At 46.3% G+C, this 27,445-nt stretch overlaps 2 protein-coding genes across 13 annotated transcripts in view; one reads left to right on the plus strand and one right to left on the minus strand.

Annotated features, from left to right (window-relative positions):
• The window catches only part of RRP1B (ribosomal RNA processing 1B), a 37,487-nt gene extending 15,936 nt beyond the window's left edge, over positions 1-21,551 (minus strand). Inside the window, exons 1-8 of one of the 2 annotated variants that reach the window (XM_055279846.2) lie at positions 21,252-21,551; positions 11,009-11,091; positions 8,624-8,681; positions 7,029-7,114; positions 6,294-6,355; positions 5,826-5,955; positions 4,673-4,737; positions 4,094-4,275 (exon numbers count right to left, since the gene is read on the minus strand). In XM_055279846.2, coding sequence (XP_055135821.1) covers positions 4,094-4,275; positions 4,673-4,737; positions 5,826-5,955; positions 6,294-6,355; positions 7,029-7,114; positions 8,624-8,681; positions 11,009-11,091; positions 21,252-21,381 — 796 coding nt within the window. In that variant the 5' untranslated portion in view covers positions 21,382-21,551. Of the gene's footprint in view, positions 1-4,093; positions 4,276-4,672; positions 4,738-5,825; positions 5,956-6,293; positions 6,356-7,028; positions 7,115-8,623; positions 8,685-11,008; positions 11,092-21,251 lie in introns of both variants that reach the window. The other variant, XM_055279847.2, reaches the window with a different exon arrangement.
• HSF2BP (heat shock transcription factor 2 binding protein) overlaps positions 21,373-27,445 on the plus strand; it is a 155,135-nt gene continuing 149,062 nt past the window's right edge. For 10 of the 11 annotated variants that reach the window (XM_063640522.1, XM_063640521.1, XM_063640523.1 and 7 more), the window contains exons 1-3: positions 21,565-21,660; positions 22,729-22,988; positions 24,311-24,461. In XM_063640522.1, coding sequence (XP_063496592.1) covers positions 22,953-22,988; positions 24,311-24,461 — 187 coding nt within the window. In that variant the 5' untranslated portion in view covers positions 21,565-21,660; positions 22,729-22,952. Of the gene's footprint in view, positions 21,661-22,728; positions 22,989-24,310; positions 24,462-27,445 lie in introns of all 11 variants that reach the window. The other variant, XM_055279843.2, reaches the window with a different exon arrangement.

The following is a 27,445-nucleotide window of genomic DNA, read 5'->3' on the forward strand; positions in this document are numbered from 1 at the left end:
CTGGGCAATATAGTGAGACCCCTGTCTCTACGAAAAATAAAGAGGTGTGTGCTTGTGGTCCCAGCTACTTGGGATCACTTGAGCCCAGGAGGTTGAGGCCACAATAAACCATGATTGCTCCACTGCACTCCAGCCTGGGCAACAGAGCAAGACCCTGTCTCTCTCTCTGTTTTTTTTTTTTTTTTTGAGATGGCGTCTCCCTCTGTTGCCCAGGCTGGAGTGCAGTGGCTCGATCTCTGCTCACTGCAACCTCCGCCTCCTAGGTTCAAGTGATTCTCCTGCCTCAGCCTCCTGAGTAGCTGGGGTTACAGGCATGCGCCACTATGCCTGGCTAATTTTTTGTTTGTATTTTTAGTAGAGACAGGGTTCTTGAGCATGTTGGTCAGGCTGGTCTCGAACTCCTGACCTCGTAATCCGCCTGCCTCCGCCTCCCAAAGTGCTGGGATTACAGGCCTGAGCCACTGCGCCTGGCTGACCCTGTCTCTAAATAAATAAAACAAAACATCTTGGTTTATCCTTCCAGATTTTTTAAAAGCACAAACAGTCGTAGCCAGAGCAATCCCACAAAAGAAATAAACAAACGGCATCCAAACGGGTAAAGAGGAAGTCAAAGTCGACGTTTGCCGATGATACAATCATATACCTAGAAAACCCTAAAGACTCATCCAAAAAGCTCCTAGAATGGTAAATGAATTCAGCAAAGTTTCAGGATACAAAGCCAATGTACACAAATCAGTATGACTGCTATACACCAACAACAACCAAGCTGAGAATCATATCAAGAACTCACTCCCTTCTACAACAGCTGCAAAAAAACCCCTATGAAAACAACAGTGACAACAAAAAACAAAACAACAAAACCTCAAAAACCTTAGGAATATACCTAACCAAGGATGTGAAAGATGTCTACAAGGAAAACTACAAAACACTGCTGAAAGAAGTCACTGATGACACAAACAAATGGAAATACAGCACATCCCATGCTCACGGATGGGTAGAATCAGTATTGTGAAAACGACCATACTGGCAAAAGCAATCTACAGATTCAACGCAATTCCCATAAAAATACCATTATCATTCTTCACAGAACTAGAAAAAACAATCCTAAAATTCATATGGAACCAAAGAAGAGCCTGCATAGCCAAAGCAAGACTAAGCAAAAAGAATAAATCTAGAGGCCTGGGAGTAGTGGCTCATGCCTGTAATCCCGGCACTTTGGGAGGCTGAAGCTGGTGGATCATTTGAGGTCAGGAGTTCGAGATCAGCCTGGCCAACATGGTGAAACCCCATCTCTACCAAAAATACAAAGGCATATTAGCCGGGTGTGGTGGTGCCTGCCTATAATTCCAGCTACTAGGGAGGTTGAGGCATGAGAATCGCTTGAACATGGGAGGCAGAGGTTGCAGTGAGCTGAGATTGCACCATTGCACTCCAGCCTGGGCGACAGAGCAAGACTCTGTCTCTCCCCCCCCAGCCCCCCCCCAAAAAAAACCAAAACACCAAAAAACCAAAAAAAAAACAAAAACAAAAAAACAACAACAAAAAAAAACAAAACCCGGAGACATAAGAACACCTGATTTCAAACTATACTATAAAGCCATAGTCACCATAACGGCATGGTATTGGTACTTGTATAAAATAGGCATGTAGACCAATGGAACAGGAGAACCCAGAAATAAACCCAAATACTTACACTCAACTGATCTTCAACCAGGCAAACAAAAACAAACTACGGAAAGGACACCCTATTCAAAAATGGTGCTGGGATAATTGTCAAGAATGAAACTGGATCCTCATCTCTCACCTTATAGAAAAACCAACTCAAGATGGATTAAAGACTTAAATATAGGACCTGAAACCATACAAATTGTAGAAGACAGCATTAGAAAAACTCTTCCAGATGTTGGCTTAGGTAAAGAGTTCACGACCAAGAACCTAAAAGCAAATGCAATGAAAACAAAAACAGATGTGACCTAATTAAACTAAAAAGCTTCTGCACAGCAAAAGAAATAATCAGCAGAATAAACAAACAAAATGGGAGAAAATATTTGCCAATTGTGCAGCCAACAAAGGACTAATATCCAGAATCTACAAGGAACTCAAACAAATCAGCAAGAAGAAAACAGTCCCATCAAAAAGTGGGCTAAGGAAATGAACAGACAATTCTCAAAAGAAGACATACAAATGGTCAACAAACATACGGAAATGCAAATGAAAACCATAATGAGATACCACCTCAGTCCAGCAAGAATGGCCATAATTAAAAAAATCAAAAAATAATAGATGTTGGTGGCTCGGCCTGGTGGCTCATGCCTGTAATCCCTGCACTTTGGGAGGCAGAGGTGGGTGGATCACCTGAGGTCAGGAGTTTGAGACCAGCCTGGCCGACATGATGAAACCCCATCTCTACTAAAATGCAAAAAATTAGCTGGGCCTGGTGGTGGGTATCTGTAATCCCAGTTACTCAGGAGGCTGAGGCAGGAGAATCGCTTGAACCTGGGAGGTGGAGGTTGCAGTGAACTAAGATGGCACCATTGCACTCCAGCCTGGGTGACAAGAAGCAAAACTCCATCTCAAAAAAAAAAAAAAAAAAAAAAAAAGATGTTGGCACAGATGTGGTAAAAAGGGAAGACTTTTACACCGCTGGTGGGAATGTCAACCAGTACAACCACTATGGGAAACAGTGTGGAGATTCCTTAAAGAACTAAAAGTAGATCCACCATTTGATCCGGCAATCCCACTGCTGGATATCTACCCAGAGTAAAAGAAGTCACTATATGGAAAAGACACTTGCACACGCATGTTTATAGCAGCACAATTCACAGCTGCAAAAACATGGAACCAGCCTGAATGCCCATTGACCAATGAATGGATAAAGAAAATGTGGTATATATACCATGAATACTACTCAGCCATAAAAAGGAATGAAATAATGGTATCCACAGCAACCTGGCTAGCTAGAGTTGGAGACCATTATTCTAAGTGAAGTAACTCAGGAATGGAAAACCAAATATTCTATGTTCTCACTTAAAAGTGGGAGCTAAGCTATGAGGATGCAAAGGCTTAAGAATGATACAATGGGCTTTGGGGACTCAGGGGGAAGGGTGGGAGGGGGGTGGGGGATAAAAGACTACACACTGGGGACAGTGTACACTGCTCGGGTGACGGGTGTACCAAAATCTCAGAAATCACACTAAAGAACTTATCCATGTAACCCAAACCACCTGTTCCCCCTAAATTATCAAAATAAATAAAATAACCTTTTAGGAAAAAAAAATAAAAGCACAAATAAAAGTTTAAAAAAAAATCAGATGCACAACTATTATATAGCCATAATAATTAAAGAAAACCCAAACAACAAATCAGACTCCTTCTACGTAGAGTTTGTGCCCACTTTAAAATATATATATATATATACATATATCACGTTTCCTTTGGTCCTTAGTTTTTAGGAACTTTGCTTTTAAATGGTTATGTAACACTTCAAAAGCATGGGTAAACTGTAACCTAACCATTTCCCTCATTTTGTGCATTCAGATGCCATGAAGCACTGTGGTGAGAGTTTGGACGGGCCTGCAACTTCAAATGCACATTCTACATTAAGTCCACAGACACAAAACAGTAGTAATGATGTCAGTACACAGTGGGCATTTAAACATCCCAAGAAAAAGAAAAACATTCCCTGAAGGCAGCCATGAGTTGAGAAAGGACAGCCACAGAAACAAGCATGCGTCCCTTGAGTAACTGGTAGGAATGAGGCCATGCTAAGGTGTTGAAATACGTCAAAACAACAAAGCAAACAAAAAGCACTAGCAGTGACAATGGTAAAATCCTCGAGGAGAGTCCTGAGATCCTGGGAGGTACAGAAATGTGTGTATGCCACATGGGACAGGTCTCAGGTCTCCCCAGAGCCCCGCTAGGCACCCCCCAAGCACAATGAACCCACCTCTGCTGCCTTTCTTGGGAGGGGCTGAGGCGGAGCCATCAACTCTAGGTTACATTCAGTAAGATGCCAACAAATGTATTAAAAACTGTTTGTCTGAGGAGGATTTTACCAGAAAGAAAGTTAGACTGACCAAGAACATCCTCCTACCTGTCTTCTTTTTACTGACAGCTCTTCTCAAGGATACCTCATTTTCAGGTATCTCCTCAGCAGAGAGGTCACCATCACCCACTTTTGTCTTCTGTTCCTCCATCATCTCTTCAGGCACAAAAGGAGACTGATCTACGATAGCTTCGAAGACACCCCGAGCTATGGTCTGCACCAGGGTGTGGCTGAGGGTAGAAGCACAGCGGAGAGCATGTGATTAGAACAAACGGCCTGGCCTTCTGGCTTCAGGAGCGCAGAGGGGAGCCCTGTACACGTTGCTGTGGTCTGGAGTGGCCCCCACGGGCCAGCAAGCATCTGAGACGAACTGCCTAAGTGCCACCCGACAGGCATGGGACGCCCAGTGGTCAGATCTTTGGGTTTGGGAGGGCATTCCTGGAATGAGTGAGTCAAATACTGAAGCCAGAAGAGCCAAATCACTGCTCAAAGCTTCGGCTGTCTTCTCCAGCTGCTCTCTGCTGTGAAGCAGTGTCCTGGGTACCCCGCGCCAGGCTGCACGACGGCAAGCAACACCCCATGAGCAAGTGCCATGGAGCAGGAGGAACGAACAGGGGAATCACTTACTCCTTCGTCTTCGCAGCGATTTTGCAGAATGGATCGATAAACTTGAGATTCTGATCTGCTAAAAGCTGTAATTCAGAAAAAGGGAAAAATTGAGAAAGAGCCTTTCCCTTCTTGACATGTCCTTGAAAAAGGGACCATTCCCATCTTCTACAAAGGTGGAGTTAGACCAAGCAATGCCTGTCTCACACAGCCCCAAAGCGCCCCTGTGGAATGCCACAGAAGCCTGGAGCCAGGCTGAAGATCGAGGCCGCCCTCCAACTACTTGGTATCTTAGTGCAGTGGCTGGAGAAAACTACCCCAGCCCAACCTGCACTATCCTATATGCCCAACATATACAACAAGGGTGTCCAATCTCGTGACTTCCCCAAGCCACACTGGAAGAAGAACTGTCTTGGGCCACACCTAAAATACACAAACACTGACAACAGCTGATGAGCTAAAAATAAAATAAAATTAAAAAGTAAAATGCAAAAAAAAAATTCTCATAATATTTTAAGAAAGTTTATGAATTTGTGTTGGGCTACATTCAAAGCTGCCCTGGGCCCCACGCAGCTCTCAGGCCACAGGCTGGACAAACCTGATACAGGATATACATATACTTCCTCTATAAGAGGGGTAACAGGGACAGTGCCTCCAAGTGTGAGACAAAAGAATTATTGTTTTGAATATAACATATTTTCTTTTAATCAAAAAAATACATGTTCCCTGCAAAACACCTGTGAAAGAAAAGTAAAATCTGTGCACATTCCCACATTCAGAGAATCATTTGCATACTCAAAAATGTATGTTTCCTTTCCAGCCTTTTGTCTATTTATTAATATATACCTTAAAAATGTCTACTATTTGCATAGCTTTTCCTACTACTTTATAAAGCTCCCTAGATCCTGAGCACTCCCCCGTGTTAGTGAGTTCTTTATTGGAGTCTGTAGGTTGCTTTCAATTCCATTTTACAGGTAAGACTGTCATGTACATCCTCAGTGCACAAATCCCATCCCACCAGCTGCTTAGGACACATTCCCAGACAGGACTGAAGCAATTCACACTGCTACAGTCGCTGGTCATGCGAAGGGCCACCCCACAGCACTTCACTGGCGACTACAGCAAACACTGGCGGCCCCCTCACCCCATGGGCAGCCTGTCGGCAGCTGCTTACCTCCTTCCCCCCGACTTTGGAGAGTTCATCCAGGTAAATATCAATGAAGTGGAATCTCACTCCATTAGGAGACTGACTCTCAGGACACAGGATCTCCTTCATCAGGACATCCAAGAAAACCTTGATTCGGCTAAAGAACCAAACACATGCTTCTGTGAATGACAGTATGCCAACACTTCCCACTTCCCAAAGAGAAACAAAAATACTCCGTCTAGTACCTACACAGCGTAACAATCAATGCAAGGCTGAAATCATTTTACAAGAAAAAAGCAATCACTTAAATCAGTATAAAATGTTAATTGTCATATATACTTAACTGTTTTATGCCTTCTACTGGATTTCAATTCTCTGTAGGTAACAATGTATCGAGCTTCTCATGATACTCTACAGGTTCAGAAAACTTGACAAACACTCTGCTACCTTTTAAGTTTTAAGGCTACCACATGCTAACTCAAATGGTTTACTGACCTTTCTTCCCAGCCATTTCGCTTCAAGACTTCAAAGGACTGCCTCAGGACCAGACGAATCAGCTAAAGAAAGGCAATTTTTGTTAAAAAAAAAAAAAAAAAAAAAAGGAAAGGTAAGAAATATTAATCAGCTCAGCAGAATGAGGGGACCAATTAAATTGTTACGGCCTGGATCCCAAAAGTAAAAAAATATTCACAACAGTTATATTTAACTTCTAGATCAAAAACCACATTCACAGCCAAGAGCAGTGGCTCACGCCTGTAATCCCAGCATTTTGGGAGGCTGAGGTGGGCAGATCATTTGAGGCCAGGAGTTCAAGACCACCCTGGCCAACATGGCAAACCCTCATCTCTACTAAAAATACAAAAATTAGCCGGGTGTAGTGGTACGCATCTGTAGTCCCAGCTACTCAGGAGGCTGAGGCATGAGAATCACTTGAACCCAGGACGCGGAGGTTGCAGTGAGCTGAGATCGCACCACTGCACTCCAACCTGGGGAACAGGGCAAGAAAGACTCTGTCTCAAAAAAATACCCAACATATTCACTAATGCTCCCCAAACTCATCCTTAAGAGCTGCAAAAGCTAAAACAGAGCTTTCCAGGACACATTCAAATTCTTCCTTCACACTAAGCCTGTGGCTTGTTTTGCTTCACAAATAAACCTTTCCATTGTTTTTAAGATAAAGGTCATTCTTTTCTTCCCAGGAGTTTTTGAAGTAACTGTGGCAGATCTTACCATATAGTATTTGTCCAGGCGTAGCCTGTCTATTCCTTTCCATTCTCGATTCATGGTTTGCCAAAAGGTCTGAATGAACAGGTGTTCTGCAGTGAACAAAAGGCTCTAAATACTTGGCTTCCACATCAACATACTACCATATAGCAGGAAAATAATGAAGAGGAACAAACTAGCATTATTTATTATTCACTTTTCTCAGTAATTCTTGGGCAGCTAGAAAATCTGTTTGATAATTAAATATACTCAATCATTTCTTTTACACTTATTTATTAAACATCACTTGGACTGTGCAGATCTTTTACTTTCTTTTTTTTTTTTTTTTTGAGACAGGGTCCCACTCTGTGGCCCAGGCTGGAGTGCAATGGCGCAATCTCAGCTCATTGCAACCTCTGCCTCCTGGGTTCAAGTGATTCTCCTGCCTCAGCCTCCTGAGTAGCTGGGATTACAGGTGTGCACCACCACACCCGGCTAATTTTTGTATTTTTAGTAAAGACGGGGTTTAACCATGTTGGCCAGGCTGGTCTCAAATTCCTGACCTCCGGTGTTCCATCCACCTCGGCCTCCCAAAGTGCTGGGATTACAGGCGTGAGCCACCGCGCCTGGCCTTGATCTTTTGCATTTAAATAAAAACAGAATAATAGGAAGGGCTGGCAACATTGTAATGTCAGATTTGAATGCTCTCTGGAGCCTTTTTCCTTTATCCGTTGCAAAGCCATGTTTCTTTTAAGATCAAAAGACTCCTTGTTCCACTTCTAGTAACTCTTCCTACTGCATTGGTACCTAACAATCAGTCTAAAACCATTAATTCTGACACTTATATAATCCATGTAGAAACTCATATTTTTGTCTGATTATAGGTGTCGTCTGGGTGAGCTACAGCACAAAACACTGAATTTTTCTCTTCTGACCCACAGAACTAGCACTTTTTTTAATTGAAAAACAATTTTTGTTGATTTTTTGGCCTTATTTCTTTTTGCACAATTCTTTTTTCATCTTTGCAAATCTATTATACATCATACGTAGAATTTTGTTCAATATGAGTCAGCTAATATTCAGAGCACCACTGGGGGGTGTTGAAATCATTAGGATGGTTTTCTGAAGAGCATTAAGCAGAACAAACGAAGTCTGCTGCCTTTTTCTTCCTTTGCAAGCAATCAACACCTGAAATAGAAGCACCCTAATTTCTTTTCTCTATGGTTGAGAGGAGTTACTTCATAGTCTGTGACCGGTGGTGTCTTCTATGTATTTATTTATTACCAGTGATGGCTCTGCTCTTGGGGAAGACGAACCTGGCATCCAGAGGTCACCAAAGACCCTGCATCTGGCTCTCTGGGCTCCAAGTGTTAAAGTAACTCAGAATTTGAAGATTCTGGAGGATTGTTATTCTAAAAGCATTTTCTGAAATCTTTGAGATGTCAAAATGATTCTCCCCAAGACACTTTGCCCTCTCACCAAGTCAATGACTAAGTTTATCACAGCTTTTAAAAACAGGACTGGCTTGTCCCCTGACATCTACACAATACCGGCACAAGGTTCCCATTAAACTAGCAAGTCGGAAAACTTGGAAGGAAGGAAGAAGAAACAACAGGACTTACGAGCCGCTGAGTTGTTAACAGCATGGACTAGCTGCGCAATGGTGTTGGCGAGCTCTTCCTGCAGAGGCGGGGTTGGGGAGAAACATGGGGGTTATCGTGGGGCAACATGAGATGCCTGTGCCGCGGCCTGCTTCCTCCTCCCACTTTTGCTGGTGGGAAGGTCTGCCCCTCTTGTCACTTCCACTAAGAAGTATGTATCCGAATATCTGAATTTTATCAAATGTGTAATTTCCAGTATTGATGGACTATTATGCTAACTTGGTATGTCTGCAAGAACTGTGTTAAGCTACGTGTTTAAAAAAGCATCTCTAATTATCAGTTCAAATGAACTAGAGATGAAATAAATTAGTTATCATTTCCTGGCTTTATAACTATATCTGGCCATGTGCGGTGGCTCACGCCTGTAATCCTAGCACTTTGGGAGGCCGAGGCAGGTGGATCACCTGAGGTCAGGAGTTCAAGACCAGCCTGACCAAGATGGCACTCCCCACATCTCTACTAAAACTTCAAAAATTAGTCAGGCGTGGTGGCGTGTGCCTGTAGTTCCAGCTACTTAGGAAGCTGAGACAGAATTGCTTGAACTCGGAGGTAGAGGGTGCAGTGGGCCAAGATCGTGCCACTGCACTCCAGCCTGGGTGACAGAGCGAGACTCCATCTCACAACAACAACAACAACCAAAAAGCCCACATCTAAGCTGGGCATGGCAGCTCATGCCTGTAATGGGAGCCTGAGCACTTTGGGAGGCCGAGGCAGGTGATCGCTTGAGGTGGGTGATCGCAGGAGTTCAACACCAGCCTAGGCAACACAATGAGACCCAGTCTCTACAAAAAATACAAAAATTAGCCAGGCATGGAGGCGTGCACCTGTAGTCCCAGCTACTCGGGTGGCTGAGGCAGCAGGATCAGCTGAGCAATAGTGAGGTTGGGGCTGTGGTGAGCCATGATTGCACCACTGCACTTCAGCCTGGGCAACAGAGTGAAATTCTGTAAAAAAAAAAAAAAGAAAAAAAAAAAAAAAAGAAAACTTCATCATAATCCCAGAAATGACGTGAAACACAAAGACAGCACGGCAGACCCCACAGAGGCGAGATGCTGGGGATGCTTACTGCATGCCATGGGAAAGTCCTCCCCACAGCTTGCTCAGAGACAAGGTGGAATGTGAAGGTAAACTCAGCCTTCTGGGCTCTGTCCTGGGTGAAGGGGTCCCTGGGAGAGCATGCCCTGCTGAGGTGCAGCGAGGTTCTGTGAGAAAAGCACACTCATCAGTCTGACTCACACTGCACCCGGTCTGTTTTCCTTCGTGGGAAAATGAGATTTCTGTCCATTGGTTTTCTTCTTCCACTAAAGCTGTTGGTTGTTACTTTTGAATGTAATATAAAAATATTTTGCCCTGCTCCTACTCAAAATATGTTCAGTAAAATAAAAATAAATTAAAACAAGTTATTACGCAGCAAGGGAGAAGTGGCAAGGCTGCATATTAAAACCCAGAAAAGTAAAATCTTGCCCTGAGGACTTGTCATCTGCATCAGAGACTTGCAAGCACTTCTCAAGGCTGGTTCCTCTACCTCAGGGGTGTCCAGTCTTTTGCCTTCCCTGGGCCACACTGGAAGAACTGTCTTGGGCCACACACAGAATACACTAACACTAATAATAGTGAAGAGCTTAAAAAAAAAAATCTCACAAGGTCCTAAGAAAGTTTCCGAATTTGTGTTGGGCTACATTTGAAGCCATCCTGGGCCGCATGTGGCCGCAGGTTGGACAAGCCTGCTCTCCCTCTACAGAGGCAGATCGGATCTACTTTCATGAGTCAGAACAAAGCTTTTAAAAAGTGAAAGTCACTTCTTTAGTGTTGGCTTTGGTGGTGGGCTCAGCGGGCTCAGCAGGCCCCACAGAGAGAGACCGAGCCTGCTGCACGTTTGGGTGACTGCGCAGGCGCACTCGGCTTTAACAGGGAGGCTTTCGCTGAGCGCTACCGCTGCTCTCCATGGAACCTGAAGCCCAGTGACGTGGCTGCCCTGTCCTGGGTTTCACAGGGTCTGGACTAGTTAGTGCTCCTGTCATGCCATCCTTGACCACAAAAAATAAACTTAGCAGAAGAGAGAAACTTTAAGTAATGTAAAACCTAGCATGGAACCTATGAAATTTTACAGAGAAATAGTAAATTGACAACGAATGCACATCTTTCCTTTTATTTGAAAAGACAATTCACCTAACTGTGTTGACCCTGCATCCCTTTCTGTATGGACAAGAGGTAAGAAAATGACTCCTTGAAGCACGACTGTCAGGGTGCGTCAGTGTATCGGGGGACTGGCACAGCATGAGCGATCAAGTCTCTTACCCATCCACAGCAAGAACCCGGGAGCATGACAAAGGGAACGCATGTTACCTGTAGAAGGGGTTCATCCTGCACCCACATGCAGTAGAAGAGCCCCTTCCAGATTTTTAGAAGTTCTTCCTGACTGAAACCTCCTGGAAGGCAAAACAATACAAACATCTTAGAGTCTATGCATCTCCTTTCTTCAAGTCTAGAAAGTGGTGAAGTACCACATACATTTTAATTCTCTTTCGTTTGCACGTCTTTTTAAAAAATTGAAGCAAACATTTCCTTATTGTTATAAAAGAAACACAAATAAATTACTACTGTACCTGCAGCTTTATCAGCTACAGGGTAGGGTGGCAGTGGTGGCCCGGCCTCAGCGTGAGGAAGCAAATGCCATCACAATACAAAATTCATGAACAAAGTGGCCGCTTATGAAATCAGCTCCCCATCAAGGCCCTCCCCACCCACCACGTGCAGCCATCCTGCACACAGACATTTTCGCTGGTCTTGTGAAGTAAAACTGCAAATCTTACAAGAGATGGGGGGGACTTGCTCAAGTCATATGAAGCCCCAGCAACGGGCAGCCCCACTTCCGAGGAACAGAAAACCAGCCAGGCTGAGGACACAGGAGCTCCAAACAGTACATCTGAAAGTCAAAGGCCTAGGAAAGGGCCCGGGGACACTGATACTGCTTTGGAATATTTTTGCAAAAATTACCTTTTAAGGATCCTAGTATGAGGTCAAAAATGGCTGCCTCCCAGTCACCCTCCCTGTAACGGTGATCATTTACTGCGGCATCACCAGGGTTGGCTTTGTCAATCACCCTCCCTGTAACAGTGATCGTTTACTGCAGCATCACCAGGGTTGGCTTTGTCAATCACCCTCCCTGTAACAGTGATCGTTTACTGCAGCATCACCAGGGTTGGCTTTGTCAATCACCCTCCCTGTAACAGTGATCGTTTACTGCGGCATCACCAGGGTTGGCTTTGTCAATCACCCTCCCTGTAACAGTGATCGTTTACTGCGGCATCACCAGGGTTGGCTTTGTCAATCACCCTCCCTGTAACAGTGATCGTTTACTGCGGCATCACCAGGGTTGGCTTTGTTCTGACTCTAGCCACTCAGGGCTCTACCTCTGCCTTTATGAGCTATGACTGAGTGACCAGTCTCGTTCAGCTTTAGATCTCCTGAGTAGACCCCAGGTGTCATAAAGTATTTGCTGACTGACATAAAGAATCACAAAATGATAAAGTAGGTATACACTCTTGGAGTTTCCAAGCCTATGGACCATGAAATTAGAACACAAACAGAATCCTCAAGTCTTGACGTGTGTTACAAATGGTCCTTATTAGGATTTTACTAGGAGATCCTAGGAGAAATCTTTTGGAGCAATAAAGTGCTATAAACTAGATGAATGCAAACAAATATTTAGAATCAATGTTATCTTAATACTCCAAAAGATGCTTAAAAAGTGACAAAAAGGGCCGGGCGTAGTGGCTCATGCCTGTAATCTCAGCACTTTGAGAGGCCGAGGTGGGCGGATCATGAGGTCAGAAGATCGAGACCATCCTCACTAACACAGTGAAACCCCGTCTCTACTAAAAATACAAAAAAAATTAGCTGGGCGTGGTGATGGGCACCTGTAGTCCCAGCTACTCTGGAGGCTGAGGCAGTAGAATGGCGTGAACCCGGGAGGTGGAGTTTGCAGTGAGCCGAGATCGTGCCACTGCACTCCAGCCTGGGCGACAGAGCGAGACTGTCTCCAAAAAAAAAAAAAAAAAGTGACAAAAACACCTTTTTTGATGGACCAAAGCTTAGTGTATTCAGAGTGCGTTTATCTTAATTTACAGGTATTGATTTCCACTTTACTAAGGGTCTTTCTCCCATCAACAATTTTATAATAGTACATTTTGATTTTTTTTTTTTTTTTTTTTTGAGACAGAGTCTTGCTCTGTTGCCCAAGCTGGAGTGCAGTGGCACAATCTAGGCTCACTGCAACCTCTGCCTCCCAGGTTCAAGCGATTCTCCTGCCTCAGCCTCAAGAGTAGCTGGGATTATAGGCACGCGCCACCACGCCTGGCTAATTTTTTGTGTTTTTAGTGGAGACAAGGTTTCACCATGTTGGCCAGGCTGGTCCAGAACTCCTGACCTCAGGTGATCTGCTGGCCTCGGCCTCCCAAAGTGCTAGGATTACTGGCATGAGCCACCACGCCCGGCCTGCATTTTGATTCTTTTATGATAGTTTTCCATGTAAAACCAAGATATCAGGAACTAACATAAAACTAGTTTATTAAAGTATATTTCTTTTCACAGTTGGAGAGAAGATGAACCACCTGGTTCTCTTGCCCTCTTGTTATGAACAAGTCATGCTGGGGATCCTCACGTGGATAATGTAAGTACGGTATGAGTGATAAACCCCACTAGAGCTGAGCCAATTGAGGTCATGATTGCAGTAACTTTTTTTTTCTTGGTCACAGTGACCTGCACTTGTATTTAATCATGTTCAAAGACCACATATATACCCAGTGAATTGAAGGCTTTGGGCAAGGATCATAAATAGCTGCTAAAACATTAGACGAAAAGATATCACCCACGTGTAGCGGCTCACTTGAGCTCATCAGTTTGAGACCAGCCTGGGCAACACAGCAAAACCCAGTCTCTACAACACTGTACTCCATGGAGCTTGGGCGACAGAGCAAGACCCTTTCTTAAACACACACACACACACACCAACAACAAAACCAAAAAATTGGCAGGGCGTGGTGGCATGTGCCTGTAGTCCCAAGTACTCAGGTGGCTGAGGTGGGAGGATGACCTGAGCCCAGGAATTTGAGGCTGCAGTAAGCTATAATCGTGCCACTGCACTCCAACCTGGCAACAGAGCAACTCTGTCTCTCAAACAAACAAGCAAACAAACAAACAAACAAATGATGTTAAGAAACTTGAAAGTGGATGTGTCACACCATCAACACCCAAACCCACTGACTGATCATTAACATGCACAGGCAATAATCACGCATCAGATGCCAGAGGTGATGCCAACAGGAAGAACGCTGCACCTACCTGTGAAGTATTCTTACAAAAGTAAAAAAAAAAAAACCAACAAAAAAACACCCAACTGTGTCAAATCTTAACTATTAATACTAGTTTATAGGAAACACAGGGGACAGAGGAACATGCTAAGTGAGACAACAGGATGCAGTCAACAAACCCCAAATATGTGAAACTCTACAAGGCATATGACCCATGTCCTCCAACAAATAAACTGTACAGAAAAAAAAGATGGGTAAGAACTGTTAGATTTTTAAGAGCATCTTGGCAGACATATTAACCAAATGCAATGAGTGGTCCTCATTTGGATCGCTCATAAAAAACATTTGATGAGAAAAACTGAACAGATTGGATATTTCATGCTATTAAGCATTTTTTTTTTTTTTTTTTTTTTTGAGACAGTTTCACTTTTTTGCCCAGGCTGGAGTGCAGTGGTGCAATCTTGGCTCACTGCAACCTTTGCTGCCCGGGTTCAAGCGATTCTCCTGCCTCAGCCTCCCAAGTAGCTGGGATTACAGGCACCTGCCGCCGCATCCAGCTAACTTTTGTAGTTTTTAGTAGAGACGGGGTTTTGCCATGTTGGCCAGGATGGTTTCAGTCTCTTGAGCTCGTGATCCGCCCGCCTCGGCCTCCCATAGTGCTGGGATTACAGGTGCGAGCCACCACACCTGGCTGCCATGCTAGTTTTAAGGGTAAAGTGAAGCACAACTTTGTGCAGGAGCTCAACTGCTGGTGCCAGAACTTTGTTTTTCTCCACTGCAACCTCTGCTGCCCCAAAGATTGTCTCCATTCTCAGACAGGCTCCACTTGTGTTACAAGGTGGCTGGGAGCAGGTACAAACTGTGTGTTCTCTTCAAGTCCCGTAAGGAGAGAGCTAGAGACTCCTAAGGACTGAGCAAGAAGATTTTTACCTGCAGAGGGTCGCTTGGCTTTTCTTGAACCTGTCCTGTGGCCAAGGGAATTCTGATGAATTGGCAGAAGCCGCCTCCTCTCCATGTGGGGTAAGCCCCACCCAGACCACAGAGTCCCTCCACACCGTGCTTGAAGGTGGAGAGCCTTGGAGGGGAATCACAATGTAGCTGCCCAGCAAGGACAAGGAGTGCCCTGAGACTGACCCCATGCAGTAACCTGGGTCCTTTAAATCCTCTTTTTGTGTTTAAGTTGGTTAATGCTCCTGCCCTTCCAGTTGCATCATTGTCTTAGTCTGTCGCGCCGCTATAAAGGAACACCTGACGCTAAGAGGTTTATTTGGCTCGAGGCTCTGCAGGCTGTACAAGCATGGCTCCAGCATCTGCTTCTGGTGAGGACCTCAGGGAGTGTCCCGTCTTGGCTGGAGGGGAAGGGGAGTTGTCATGTCACATAGCAAGAGAGGAGGAAGGTGCCAGGCTCTTTAACAGTCAGGAACTAGGAACTAGGAGTGAGCACTCATTTAATCCCAAGAGAATGGCACCAATATTCTCCGTGAGGCAAGAGAATCGCTGGAACCCAGGAGAGAGGTTTCAGTGAGCCAAGATCGCACCACTGCATTCCAGCCTGAGTGACAGAGCGAGACTCCATCTCAAAAAATAAACAAATAAATAAAATAAAATAAAACTAGCGTGGCGTGGATGTTCTGTCAAGTTGCAACTGAAAGAGTCCTAACTAATAAAAACACGTTTATTGCAAAGAACCTTACCACCATCAAAGTGATATAATCACAAGCTTGTCTTGCTCCCTGCCTCCTGAATCCCAGGCTCTGAACCAGAGGGACTGATGCAACCTGTCTGATGTGCATCTTTCCAGATCTTTCCTGTGCATTTATTTACAGAAGTTACAGGTAGTGCAGAAAAGCACAGTTGTGTGTGTGACCTAAATGGCATAATATTCTGGTCTTTCTCACTTAAAAACAGCATATTTATCTCCAGATGGTTTTGTAAGTATACGATTGGGTCAAGCCAACAGTAAGTGATAATGTGGTCTGCCCAGCATCTGCTATGGATAGCCCACACCTATAACAGGCAAAGGCACAGTATGATGTGCTACAGAGGCATTCATAATGGACAACAGTAGATTCTGACAGAATGACAATAGACCCTGGACAGTGGGCAGCAAAGTGGGCTGGGTGAGTAATACCCACTTGCCTGATGCCATGGATGACGTGCCTTTGCTTTGCTTCTCTTTTGCTGTCTGCCATGATTATGAGGCCTCCCCAGCCATGTGGAACTGTGAGTCCATTAAACCTCTTTCCTTTATAAATTACCCAGTCTCCAGTGTGTCTTAGAACAGGCTAATACAATCAGAAAAGATACTCTGATTGTCCCTTTTCTAGGAGGCAACAGAGTAGCACAGAAACAAACCTTGGCTCAGGCCCCAACTTCCTGCTGACAAGGGCCCAGTATTAGAAAACTGTCAACTGACTTTTGGGCCTCAGTTCTATCACCTATATTATATGAAAGATTTATTGTTAGGGTCAAGCCCAAGACGTGTAAAAACACTGTAAGAACAAAACACTACTGAGTTGGTGAGATATTACAATAATAATTGTCTCACTTCCTATTCCTAGGATTTATTCACATTTTGTTCCCTTTTTTTTCTTTTTCTTTTTTTTTTTTTTTGAGACAAAACAAGTTTTGCTCTTGTTGCCCAGGCTGGAGTGCAATGGTGTGATCTTGGCTCACTGCAACCTCCGCCTTCTGGGTTCAGGTGATTCTCCTGCCTCAGCCTCCCGAGTAGCTGGGATTACAGGCATGTGCCACCACGCCTGGCTAATTTTGTATTTTTAGTAGAGACGGGGTTTCTCCATGTTGGTCAGGCTGGTCTCGAACTCCGAACCTCAGGAGATCCACCCGCCTCGGCCTCCCAAAGTGTTGGGATTATAGGCGTGAGCCACCGTGCCCGGCCCATTTTGTTCCCTTTTAAAACATCTATTTTCCATTTATGTCTGTGTGTGTGTGTTCACCTAGGAATTTGATAAAAACTAGCCACCAATTTTTGAAGTATTCAAAGTAAAAGAGAGAAATGCTCATTACTGAATTACTTTCAAAGCTCTGAAAGGCAAAATACATTATCTGAAGCAGTTTGGTTTCACCAGTCTTGTCTTCTCTATTTTCTTCTTGGGGCTAAATTTCTTAAACTTAATACAACTATGTTTGTACAACAATACAGTATAGGTTTAGTTATTTCAAAATGAATGAGGTAGGACAGGTGCAGTGGCTCACTCCTATAATCCAGCACTTTGGGAGGCCGAGGTGGGCAGATCACCTGAGGTCAGGAGTTCAAGACCAGCCTTGCCATCACAGAGTGAAACCCTGTCTCTCCTAAAAAAAATACAAAAATTAGCTGGGTGTGGTGGTGCATGCCTGCAGTCCCAGCTACTTGGGAAGCTGAGGCAGGAGAATCGCTTGAACCTGAGAGGTGGAGGTTGCAGTGAGCCGAGATTGTGCCACTGCACTCCAGCCTGGGTGACAGAGCAAGTCTCTGTCTCTCAAAAAAACAAAAACAAAGGCTGGGCATGGTGTGGCTCACACCTATAATCCCAGCACTTTGAGAGGCCTAGGCGGGCGGATCATGAGGTCAGGAGCTCAAGACCAGCCTGGCCAACATGGTGAAACACCGTCTCTACTAAAAACACAAAAATTAGCCAGGTGTGGTGGTGGGCCCTCCCAGCTACTCGGGACGGTGAGGCGGGAGAATCACTTGAAACTGGACGGTGGAGGTTGCAGTTAGCAGAGATCGTGCTATTGCACTCCAGCCTAGGTGAGAGCGAAACTCTGTCTCAAAAAACAAAAACACACAAAACAAATGAGGTAAACATCAAAGCGAGACATGTAGACATGTGAAATATCAGTAAGTTTTGAAATGAGCAAATCCAACAGCTACTCTCACCATGCAATGAGCCCAGGAGCCATTTTAGATGGGGGTAAAGTGTTATACTTGAACACACCCCAGCGTCAGAACATCCACAACTCCTATTTATTGTAACTCTTGGGTAGAGAGAACCCTAACCCCATCATTATAAAAGAACTTATTTCCTCCATCATCTACACTGAATCTAATACAGCATCAACCATAAGATGTACTGTTATTTTGTATGCTGCCAAAAAGAAAGCAATGATACAAATGAAATTGTCACCTGGTTGATTTTGGGATGCCTCCCCATTTTAGTCAATATTTTTAAAGTTGCAGAACTGATAAGATAGGCAGGGATTGTCTGTTTTGTTCACTGCTATATTCCCAGTGCCAAGAATAGCGTACATAATAGTACACAGTTGGCAGTCCATAAATGTTTGCTAAATATATGAATGAACGAATGAATTGGAACGAATAAGCTCTTATGAATGAAAGCCATGGAGAGTAATCATTTTATGACTGTGAGTACCCAACTTGAACAGTTAAAGCAGGAGCGCAACATTCTGTTACTTAAAGCAATACAAAGATTTCCAATTTATTTTTAAAATTACAAAGCTATCTATGTTGCTGCAGAACAGCTCATGCTTCAGGAAGAGTGATATCTCACATTTCCTTTATGATGCCTAAGACAAGATGCAAAAAAGTTTGAGCCTGTCATCGGGAGTTAAATGTCAGGCCAAGTTATTTCCAAACTTGTGTTTTAATTGTGATGGGGCATAGCTGTGGTGGAGACCTTGTGTTTTCTTGTCCCATTATCACTGTCCATGATGTTCACGCTGCAGAGTTATTTTTTGAAGGCCCACTGTACTCCATGCAATGTGGTGGTGAATAAGATATACAAGACAAGTCACTCTGGGTGTGATAGGCACTAACCAGACAGGACTCTGGAGCACTGGTGTAAACTGGTCTTAGGCCCCCGCATAACCTCAGCATTTGCAAATCCTGGGCTGGCTCACCAAAGGGTTTGAGCAAAAGCCTCTGTCTAGGCTGTCTTAGCACCATAAGTATTGCCTCTGGTCTTCCACTCTTGTATAGGCCAAGACCTTTTATGGTTGGATGTACTCCCACTTCGGCTAAGAAAACAGATGGAAGCTTACAGTGTTTTGGGAGAAGAATGACACGTTGAAAATTAAGAAGCAATGTAGCTAAGTGCTACAACAGAGACACAGTGGATGTTTTAGAACCCTGGAGGAGTAGGGCAAGATGCTAGGAGAGGCTTTTTGAAGGAAGTGATACTGAAATGAATGCTGGCAGTGAAGAAGGTGTGGGATTCTCTGCAGAGTGAACAGGAGAAGCAAAGGCAGAGAGGTGAGAAATTGTGTGCTGTACACCAAGAACCATGACCATGACCGGTTCTGTTGACGGAACATGAAGCAGTCACACGGGGCTTAGGCAGGAAGAGCACCTGAGGACACATCATGACTTGCAGACACTGAATTTCAAAAAATATTGGTGATGTGGGATCAGATTTGTTTTAGGAAGATGACCCTGGGCTGGTCTGTGGAGGACAGATTCCTGGGGACACAAATGAAGTTAAGGAGACCAGTTAGGGAATATGCAGTTGCAGAAGTTTGGGTGAGATACAAAGGGCCCACGGTCAGAGAATTTATTTCATCCCACGGTCAGAGAATTTATTTCATCAGGAGGCGAAGGAGGGAGGACTGAGGGACACTGGATGTGGGCCAGGGGAAGAGGATGACGAAGACAGAGGAGTCCAGGACAATCCCGTGTGTCCAGCTGGAATCTGAATGGCTGGTGGGAACCAGCAACCAAAAGAAAAGAAAACAGGTGGCAGCAGAGCAGCAGCAGAGAACAGGCTTTCGGGGAAAGAAAATAGAACGTTTTTTGGCATCCTGAGTGTGAGGTGCCAGGTAGAAAAGCCAGGCTAGCAAGGCACATCACATCCGAGCTGCAAGTAGGAAAGGGCTGGGTCAACAATTTAGGTTTAGAAACCACCAGCATATATAGGGGTACCTGGGACTGTGAGAGTAAACAAAATCTCTTGGGGAGATTCTTAACAGAATCAAAGTCAGGAATTTTGCTCTTTATTCCTTTTTCTACCAGACTTCCCAGGAAAGTGTATTTTCTTTTTTTGGGTAGTCTGGTGATTTCTCTTAAAAATAAAACAAACTGAGAATGTCAGTGATGGGGGAGATAATATCTGTTCTTTTAAGCAGATTCTAAATGTATTAGTACCATCAGTAACTAAATCAAACTTTATCTTAAAACCTCTATCACACATTGTAGTTCATATGTGTGGGCTCACTCAAGAGTTTACAGAAAATATTTTTGGATCAGGTAAATAAAATCATTCAACAGCAGTGCCGTTAAAATCTAAACTACAAAGCCCTGTGTGATCTGGCCACTGCCTACATCTCCAACTTCATCTCATAACACTCGCCCCGCCAACCCCAACTTATTGGTCTTTCAAACCACTCCTAGGGCACGTGAAGCTCTTTCCTGCCTCTGCATAGGCGGTTTCCGCTCATCTCTCTTCAGATCTGAGGTGAACATCACCCCAGAGAGGCCTTCCCAGAACAGCCTATCAAGAAGAGCAACCTCCCTCCCTTTTTGCTATTATCTGGTTTTCTTTTTCCTTTCCTTTTCTTTTTGAGACAGAGTTTCGCTCTTGTTGCCTAGGCTGGAGTGAAATGGTGCGATCTCGGCTCACCGCAACCTCCGCCTCCCATGTTCAAGCGATTCTCCTGCCTCAGCCTCCCGAGTACTGAGATTACAGGCATGCACCACCATGCCCGGCTAATTTTGTATTTTTAGTAGAGCCGGGGTTTCACCATGTTGGCCCGGCTGGTCTCGAACTCCCGACCTCAGGTGATCCGCCCGCCTCGGCTTCCCACGGTGCTGGGATTACATGCGTGAGACACGGCCCCCGGCCTACTACCTGGTTTTCATTTCCTTTACTACACTTACACAAGGTCTACTTTATTTGCCTGTTTGCCTCCTTGCTTTATTACTAATAGATCCTCGAGGGTAGTGATTCTGCCTTCTCTCCTGCAGCCCCGTCACGTGAAGGTGCTGGTCAAAGGAAGGCGGCAATCGCCGACCGGACACCAGGGCAAATCAGGGCAGCCCAGCGATTCGAGATGCCGGCTGGGGAATCGGACCCATGTGGGTCTTTTCTCAGATTCCCCGCTTACTGTGACTTTCACAAGTAACGGAACCCCCTCAACCCGTTTCCTTAAGTGTAAAAACGCACTAGACACAGCAAGAAGCGGTTCTGGCAGCGCGGAAACCGAAGCACACGCTGGGTGTCACGACAACACGTGGAAGCCGCATTCCGTGCCGGGGCCGCAGCCCCAACCCCGGCCCCCGGCCCGCCATGTGGCGCTGCTGACCGCCGCCGTGCGCCCACCTGTCTCCCTCTGCGTCTTCACGCTGATGTACTGGCGCAGCTTCTTCACCGCTCGGTCCCGGATGCCCTTCTCGCTGGACGCCAGCCGCTGGGCAAACTGGATCTCGGCCGGCTGCATGGCGGGGGCCATCGCGCCCACTGGAGCATCCCCGGCCGCGCAACCCGCGGTGCTGCTGCCGCCAGCCGAGCGCCGCGGAGCAGCCAGCCACCGTCCGCCCGGGCCGCGACTGCACAGAAGGCGGCGGCGGCGGCGCGCGGGCTGATGGCGTCACAAAGGCGCCGCCGCTCGCAGCGCGCTCTGGGAGTGAGCGCGGCCGTGACCCTGGCAGCTGGCGGAGCGGCCCAGCCCGTGAGCACGTGGCGCCGGCGCTGCCTTTCGGTTGCCAGAATTCAGGCTGTAGACCGCGAGGTTAGCCAGGGTTAGGACTTGGCCAGGAAGAGACGGAAGGCTGTTTGTAAACGGTCTAGGATTTTTTCTTTGTTTTTGAGACAGGGTCTCCCTCTGTCGCCCAGGCTGGAATGCAGTGGGGCGATCTTGGCGGTGATCCTGGCTCACTGCAGCCTCGACCTCCCAGACTCAAGCGATCCTCCCATCTCGACCGCCCAAGTAGCTGAGACTACAGGCGCGCACCATCACGCCCCACTACTTGTTATTTTTTTGTAGAGACGGTGTCTCGCTATGTTGCCCAGGCTGGTCTCAAACTCCCTGGCTCAAGCAATCCTCCCGCGTCGGCCTCCCTGATCGTTGGGATTACAGGCTTGAGCCACCGCGCCTGGCCACGGTCTAGGATCTTTAATCCCATTTAGCACACCCGGTTGAGCCAGCAGCTCACCTGCGATCTCCATGGCATGGAGTTTTTAACTGTGGAGCCCCCGAGCCCCCGGGTGGAGTTGAGACTGGAAGGAAAGGCCAGCACTGGGGCCTGTTGAGCGGGTGGAGAGCTCGCCTTCCTCCAGCGCCTGCAGAGGCTTGGGCAGGTCGGCGCGCCCCTACCCCGTAGCCCTGGTGCCAGTGCAGGGGCGTCCGCGCAGGCGTCCCGAGGCCTGGAGAGCACGCGCGCTTCCAGGGGAGTTGGGCAGGGCGGGCTGCTTGCTAATTCCAGAGAGGGAAGAAATCTTAGCTTTGGGTTCATCTAAAACCCGAGGCCATCCTATATTTTGCGGACTCAGCGGGCGTGCTGGGGCAAATTAATGGACTAGGTCACTGCACACGTAGCGGGGGTTATCTCAGTTGCTCCGCTCAGTTATCTGGGCGACCTCCCGAGGTGCCTGTTGACACAAAAATTCAACCCTTAACATAAAAGCGCCTGAATCCGAGCGAGGGAAGGCGAACCGCGGAGGCGAGGTTTCCAGCAAAGACTGCCCGTTTGAACGCAGTCCCCCTTAGTGTAGCATTCCTCGCCAAACAGGAAAGGACCCATCCGATTTATTTTACTTGACACTTACATCAGGGGCTGACTTTCCTTCTGCTTTGCAGATAACAAGTTTAAAACCCCGGCTAAGCCAGAAGAGCCAAAGTGGGACCTCGCCAAGGCCACTCCTCGCTCTCTAGGCCGAGAATACTGCGCAAATTCTGCGAGGTTTGAGCCCGGCGGCTCTCCGTTCCCGACCCCTGGCGCGGACACGTTCCCGCGCTTTCTGGCGTGAGGGGTCAGAGGGCGCGCCGACGCGCAGGCGAACGGAGCCTAGGCGGCAGGGGCCATGGGCGAAGCGGGCGCCGCTGAGGAGGCCTGCTGGGTCAGTGAGGAAGCCCTGGCCGCCGCCAGCGTATTTGAGCCGTCGCCATTCACTCCCTTCAGGGCCTTGCCCCGTGCGCTCCGAGACGGGGCCCGCTGTCGCGTGCTTGGGGGAAGCCTGGAGACTTCCTCCCCTCACAGCGTGGGCTGGGCCAGAGCCGGGTGGAGACCTGGGCGGGAGGCGACTTCGCCTCCAAACCCACGTGGGGACCCGGTCTGTGAGGCTGCGCGCGGTGGGGGCACTCAGTGGCGCCAAAGCGGGCATGGGAGCGTGGGATGGATGGTCACTCTCCTCTCTGCCCTGTAGAAGCCCAGTTCCCCTCCGAAGGCCGTGGCCCCCTGTTTCGGGACTTAGCGTCAGGCTTAGAGAGAATCTGCCCTCCATCGATTTTATAACTAACTGATTGCATGCGATGGAGAAGGCGCTTGGACTCTGGGGCCAGATCCGTGTTCACATCCTGCTTCCACCTGTTATTAATTGTGCTGCACTGAGAGTCATCTAGCTCCCGTGCCTTAATTTCCATCTAGACAATCTTGGAGGCTTGGGGTGAATAGTAGGTGAGATCACGGGCGGAGGGCTTGGCAAACCCAATAGGAAACCAGATGACTTCCTTTTCCTCCTGATTAGTTTGGTGCTGCAATGATAAAAAGTTGCAGGGGTTTTCTTTGACTTTTAGGAATAGAGCTCTTGTATGACTTTTCTTTTTCGTGGTCTTGCTCTGTTGCCCAGACTGGAGTGCAGTGGTATGATTATAGCTCACTGCAGCCTCCAACTCCTGAGCTCAAGCCTTCTTCCCGTGTCAGCCTGCTGAGTATAGGCGCCCGCCACCACACCTGGCTAATTTTTGTATTTTTAGTGAGATGGAGTTTCACCATATTGGTCAGGCTGGTCTTGAACTCCTGACCTCAGGTGATCCACCCGCCTCGGCCTCCCAAAGTGCTGGGATTACAGGCGCGAGCCAGTGCGCCGAGCCTCCTGGGCACGTTTTCATATTTTTATAGTGACAGGGTCTCTATGTTGCTCAGACTGGTCTTGAACTCCTGGCCTCCCAAATTCCTGGGATTTCAAGTATGAGCCACCATGCCTGGCCTGTTTGTCCTTATTATTTTTAACATGTGGCTCCCTTTTTGAAGGCTGAAGCTTCAGCTTTCAAAATGTTTATATATACATAAAACATATCTATAGCAGAACATACAGTAGGTAGAGACATGATTTGAAACAACGATGCACATAAGAGGCGTGAAAGAAAAGCAAGTTAACTTGGGCTGTTGTTTTTTTTGTCATGTGAAGAGAAATATAATAAGATCTGCTTGTTCTTTTAGCACATGGGAACTAAAGAGGAATTTGTTAAAGTCAGAAAGAAGGACCTGGAACGGCTGACAACTGAAGTGATGCAAATACGGGACTTCTTACCCAGAATACTAAATGGGGAGGTGCTGGAGAGCTTCCAGAAATTAAAGATTGTGGAAAAAAGTGAGTCTCCATTTTCAGCAGTCATTGGTGGTAACAGTAATTTGTTCTAGCAGATTTACCTTAGGTAAATAATTGTAAACAAATTTTAAGGTACTCTTATAGTCCTTGTGATGATATTTGGGAGAGTCTGATGACCTAAGAAAGGGAGGTTTCCTCAATGTAGTGACTTGGACATATGTAAGTTGGTTGCCAGTTTTCTGAGCATCTGTTAACAGCTTCTCTTTCTCTCTCACTGTCTTCATTGGCAGAAGAATTTCATACTTTTGGTAACTGAAAAGCTCTATTCTGAAAATTAAGTACTTACTGTGTAAGTTAAGGATCTTGCCATATGGAAACCTTGCATGGAGTTTACTTGTCAGTAGAGATAGCTGGAAGTGTGTTCACTTATCTTTAGGTGGATGGGTGAGCCAGTTTCTAGAACTGATTGAAGTTTAGGCTTTCTGGTGTCCATTCAGACTTTTGAGATTTGAGCTGAGCCATTATGGTGAATACCAGTTTAGGAGCCTATTGAAGTTCCTGGACATATTCTGAGATTGTCTCGGCACTTGCTTGATTGAGGCCGAATCATGATTAAATCAGCCTTTGACGGTAAAGGCCAATTTACTGCATGACATTTGGTTGTTAGCCCTCACTGTGTGCCCTCTAGAAAAGGTGCATCCAGGGGGCCCAGGTAGGTGTAGCATTCGTCCAGACAAGAAGATAGCTCACCCCAAGAATATGAGTTTCTGGCATGTGCAAATGTATCTGGTCAGTGGGCCAGCCATATCCAGTTAGAAGGGACAGTTCTCGTCCACAGTACCTTGTCCTGTTTATATTCTCTCCGAAGTCCTCGGATCCATTCTTCTCTGCCCTATGGTGTGCTCTGGGAGGTAGAGCCCTGCAGATGGGGTTCTCCTGGTTCCCTTGCTGGCTGCCAGTGGGGCTCACCAATGGAAGGCATTGCTGGGTGGAGACAGAGGTTGAGGTGTTTCTTCCTGCTCCCTCCCTGCTTTGCTGCTGTTTTGTGGCAGTAGCTGCATTCCTCCACAACAAAGACTCCTGTCTAGAGGCCTCTTCCATAGTTCTAGCTCTTGCTGGACTCCTCCTGCTCCTGTGGCTGTAGGGCTGTTGCTAGTCCCTGGGTACCTCACTGTCCCTTGGTGGTTCTGTTATCTCTGCTCTCCCCTCTGTAAGTGGTCCTTTCAGAAAAGTCTCAACATCTGGGTTGATTTCTCTTTCCCACTGGGACTCTGCCAGATACATGGCGTGTCACTGGTTGCCAAAATGTCAGGTCATTGACTTCTAATTTCCCTGGTTTTGATTTCATGCTCATCTAGCAACTTTCTGAGATTAGTCATTCCTTGTGCATTTATCTTCAGGAAAGGAAGGTAAATAGGCATACACCAGTAGCACTGTATGGCAGCCTGCTGGTTGGTTATATTCTCACTATAAATTAACAAACTGGCACTCTAAAAAATACATCAGGGTCTCATGAGTTAGTTAACATGAATGTCTTTAGTGATCAGTCCCCCTGCCAAAATCAAACCGAGTGAGGGCCACAAACAAATCTGTGGTCACTTGATCACAGTCTGACTTTGGGAGATCTTATCTCATAGTCCCGGCCTCCCCCAGGCTATAGAGTCACCTTTTTCCCCATAGTCTCTCTGGCAATTCCTGCTTATTCCCCTTGGCTGCAATTTATCCTTCTCTGCTTAGCAGCCTTCAAATAGGGCTTGAGGCTCAGGTCTAGGCCCCGCTTCTTGCCTCCCCCCATGGCTTCTCCCTAGGCAGTCTCATGCACACTCATAGCTTCAGTTACCATCTTGATGCCAGGGGCAGCTGGATTTACTGTCTGGCCCAGAACTCTCCAAGCTCACGGCCTCGTGCCTGACTCCTACTTGGCATTTCTTCCTGCTTGTTTCATGATTATTTCAAGTTCTGAATGTTTGTCCTAGCCTAATCCGTCTAAGGTCACCAGGAACAGACCCACAGTCTAACAGAGTGAGGGTTATGGCTCTTTGCAATGAGGAAGACCATACCAGAACACCGAGAAACCACGGGGCTTCTCAACACAGAAGAGGATAGAGTTGTTCTAGGACTTGCAGACAGAGTGGTATTAGGTGAAGCATAAATGAAGCAAAAATAGAACTGTGTCTAAAGGGACCAATATTAATTCTGACTGTGAAGTGGGCTCAGGTCCCGTTTCCTTGAAAACTACAACAGTCATAATAGACGTGGAACATTGTTATAGAAATCCCTTACTCGAAGCTCTGCAGTAGCTGGAAATAGGGTTCTTTTCTGTGTCACAGTGACTCAGATCCTGCAGGCAAGAGTGGGATCTTCCTACTTGTATAATTTCAAACAACAAAATTTCTGCGAGTCTGGGATTTTACAGAATAAGGCTTCTCAGTGAATGAGAAGTTAGCAGTCACTCGAAGAAGAGGTCATTATGACACGTTACAGTTGCATTGTCTTTAAGAGATATTTTCTGTTAACTTGGCACCTGACTTTATCTGTGTTTGTTATTCCAGCCTGACAGAAGTCAGGACAGACTTTTGCTTTCTTGGTGCAAGCTAATTTTTACTTCCTGTTGTCATATCTGCCTCATGCTATCTGTCCCCTGCCCCTGTCTTACACTGGCCTGCCTCAGTCTCCCCAGAGCACCAACACCCAGACTAGAGACCCAGGAGTCTTCCTTGTTACCTGTCTCTCTTCCTCACTATTTCCCATGAAACCTGTCCGCTGGTAAGTCTTGTGAGTGTTACTTCATGGATGCATCCTGAATCATCAGCCTGCGTCTGTCTCGACTGCTGTGTTCTGCCTTCTCCTGGCGATCTCCTCACTGCCACTCTCCAGTCCCTCGGACACACTGTAGCCTGAGTAGTTTATGGCAGTTCAATCTGATGATGCCATTCACCTGCGTAAGTCTTCAGAAGCTTCTCTTTGTTTTTAGGATAAAGAACAAAAACCTAAAAACCCCACCCAAACTCACTATTATCCAAAAA

Source organism: Symphalangus syndactylus, chromosome 5, assembly GCF_028878055.3.
Source record: "Symphalangus syndactylus isolate Jambi chromosome 5, NHGRI_mSymSyn1-v2.1_pri, whole genome shotgun sequence".
NCBI classification, from domain to species: domain Eukaryota; kingdom Metazoa; phylum Chordata; class Mammalia; order Primates; family Hylobatidae; genus Symphalangus; species Symphalangus syndactylus.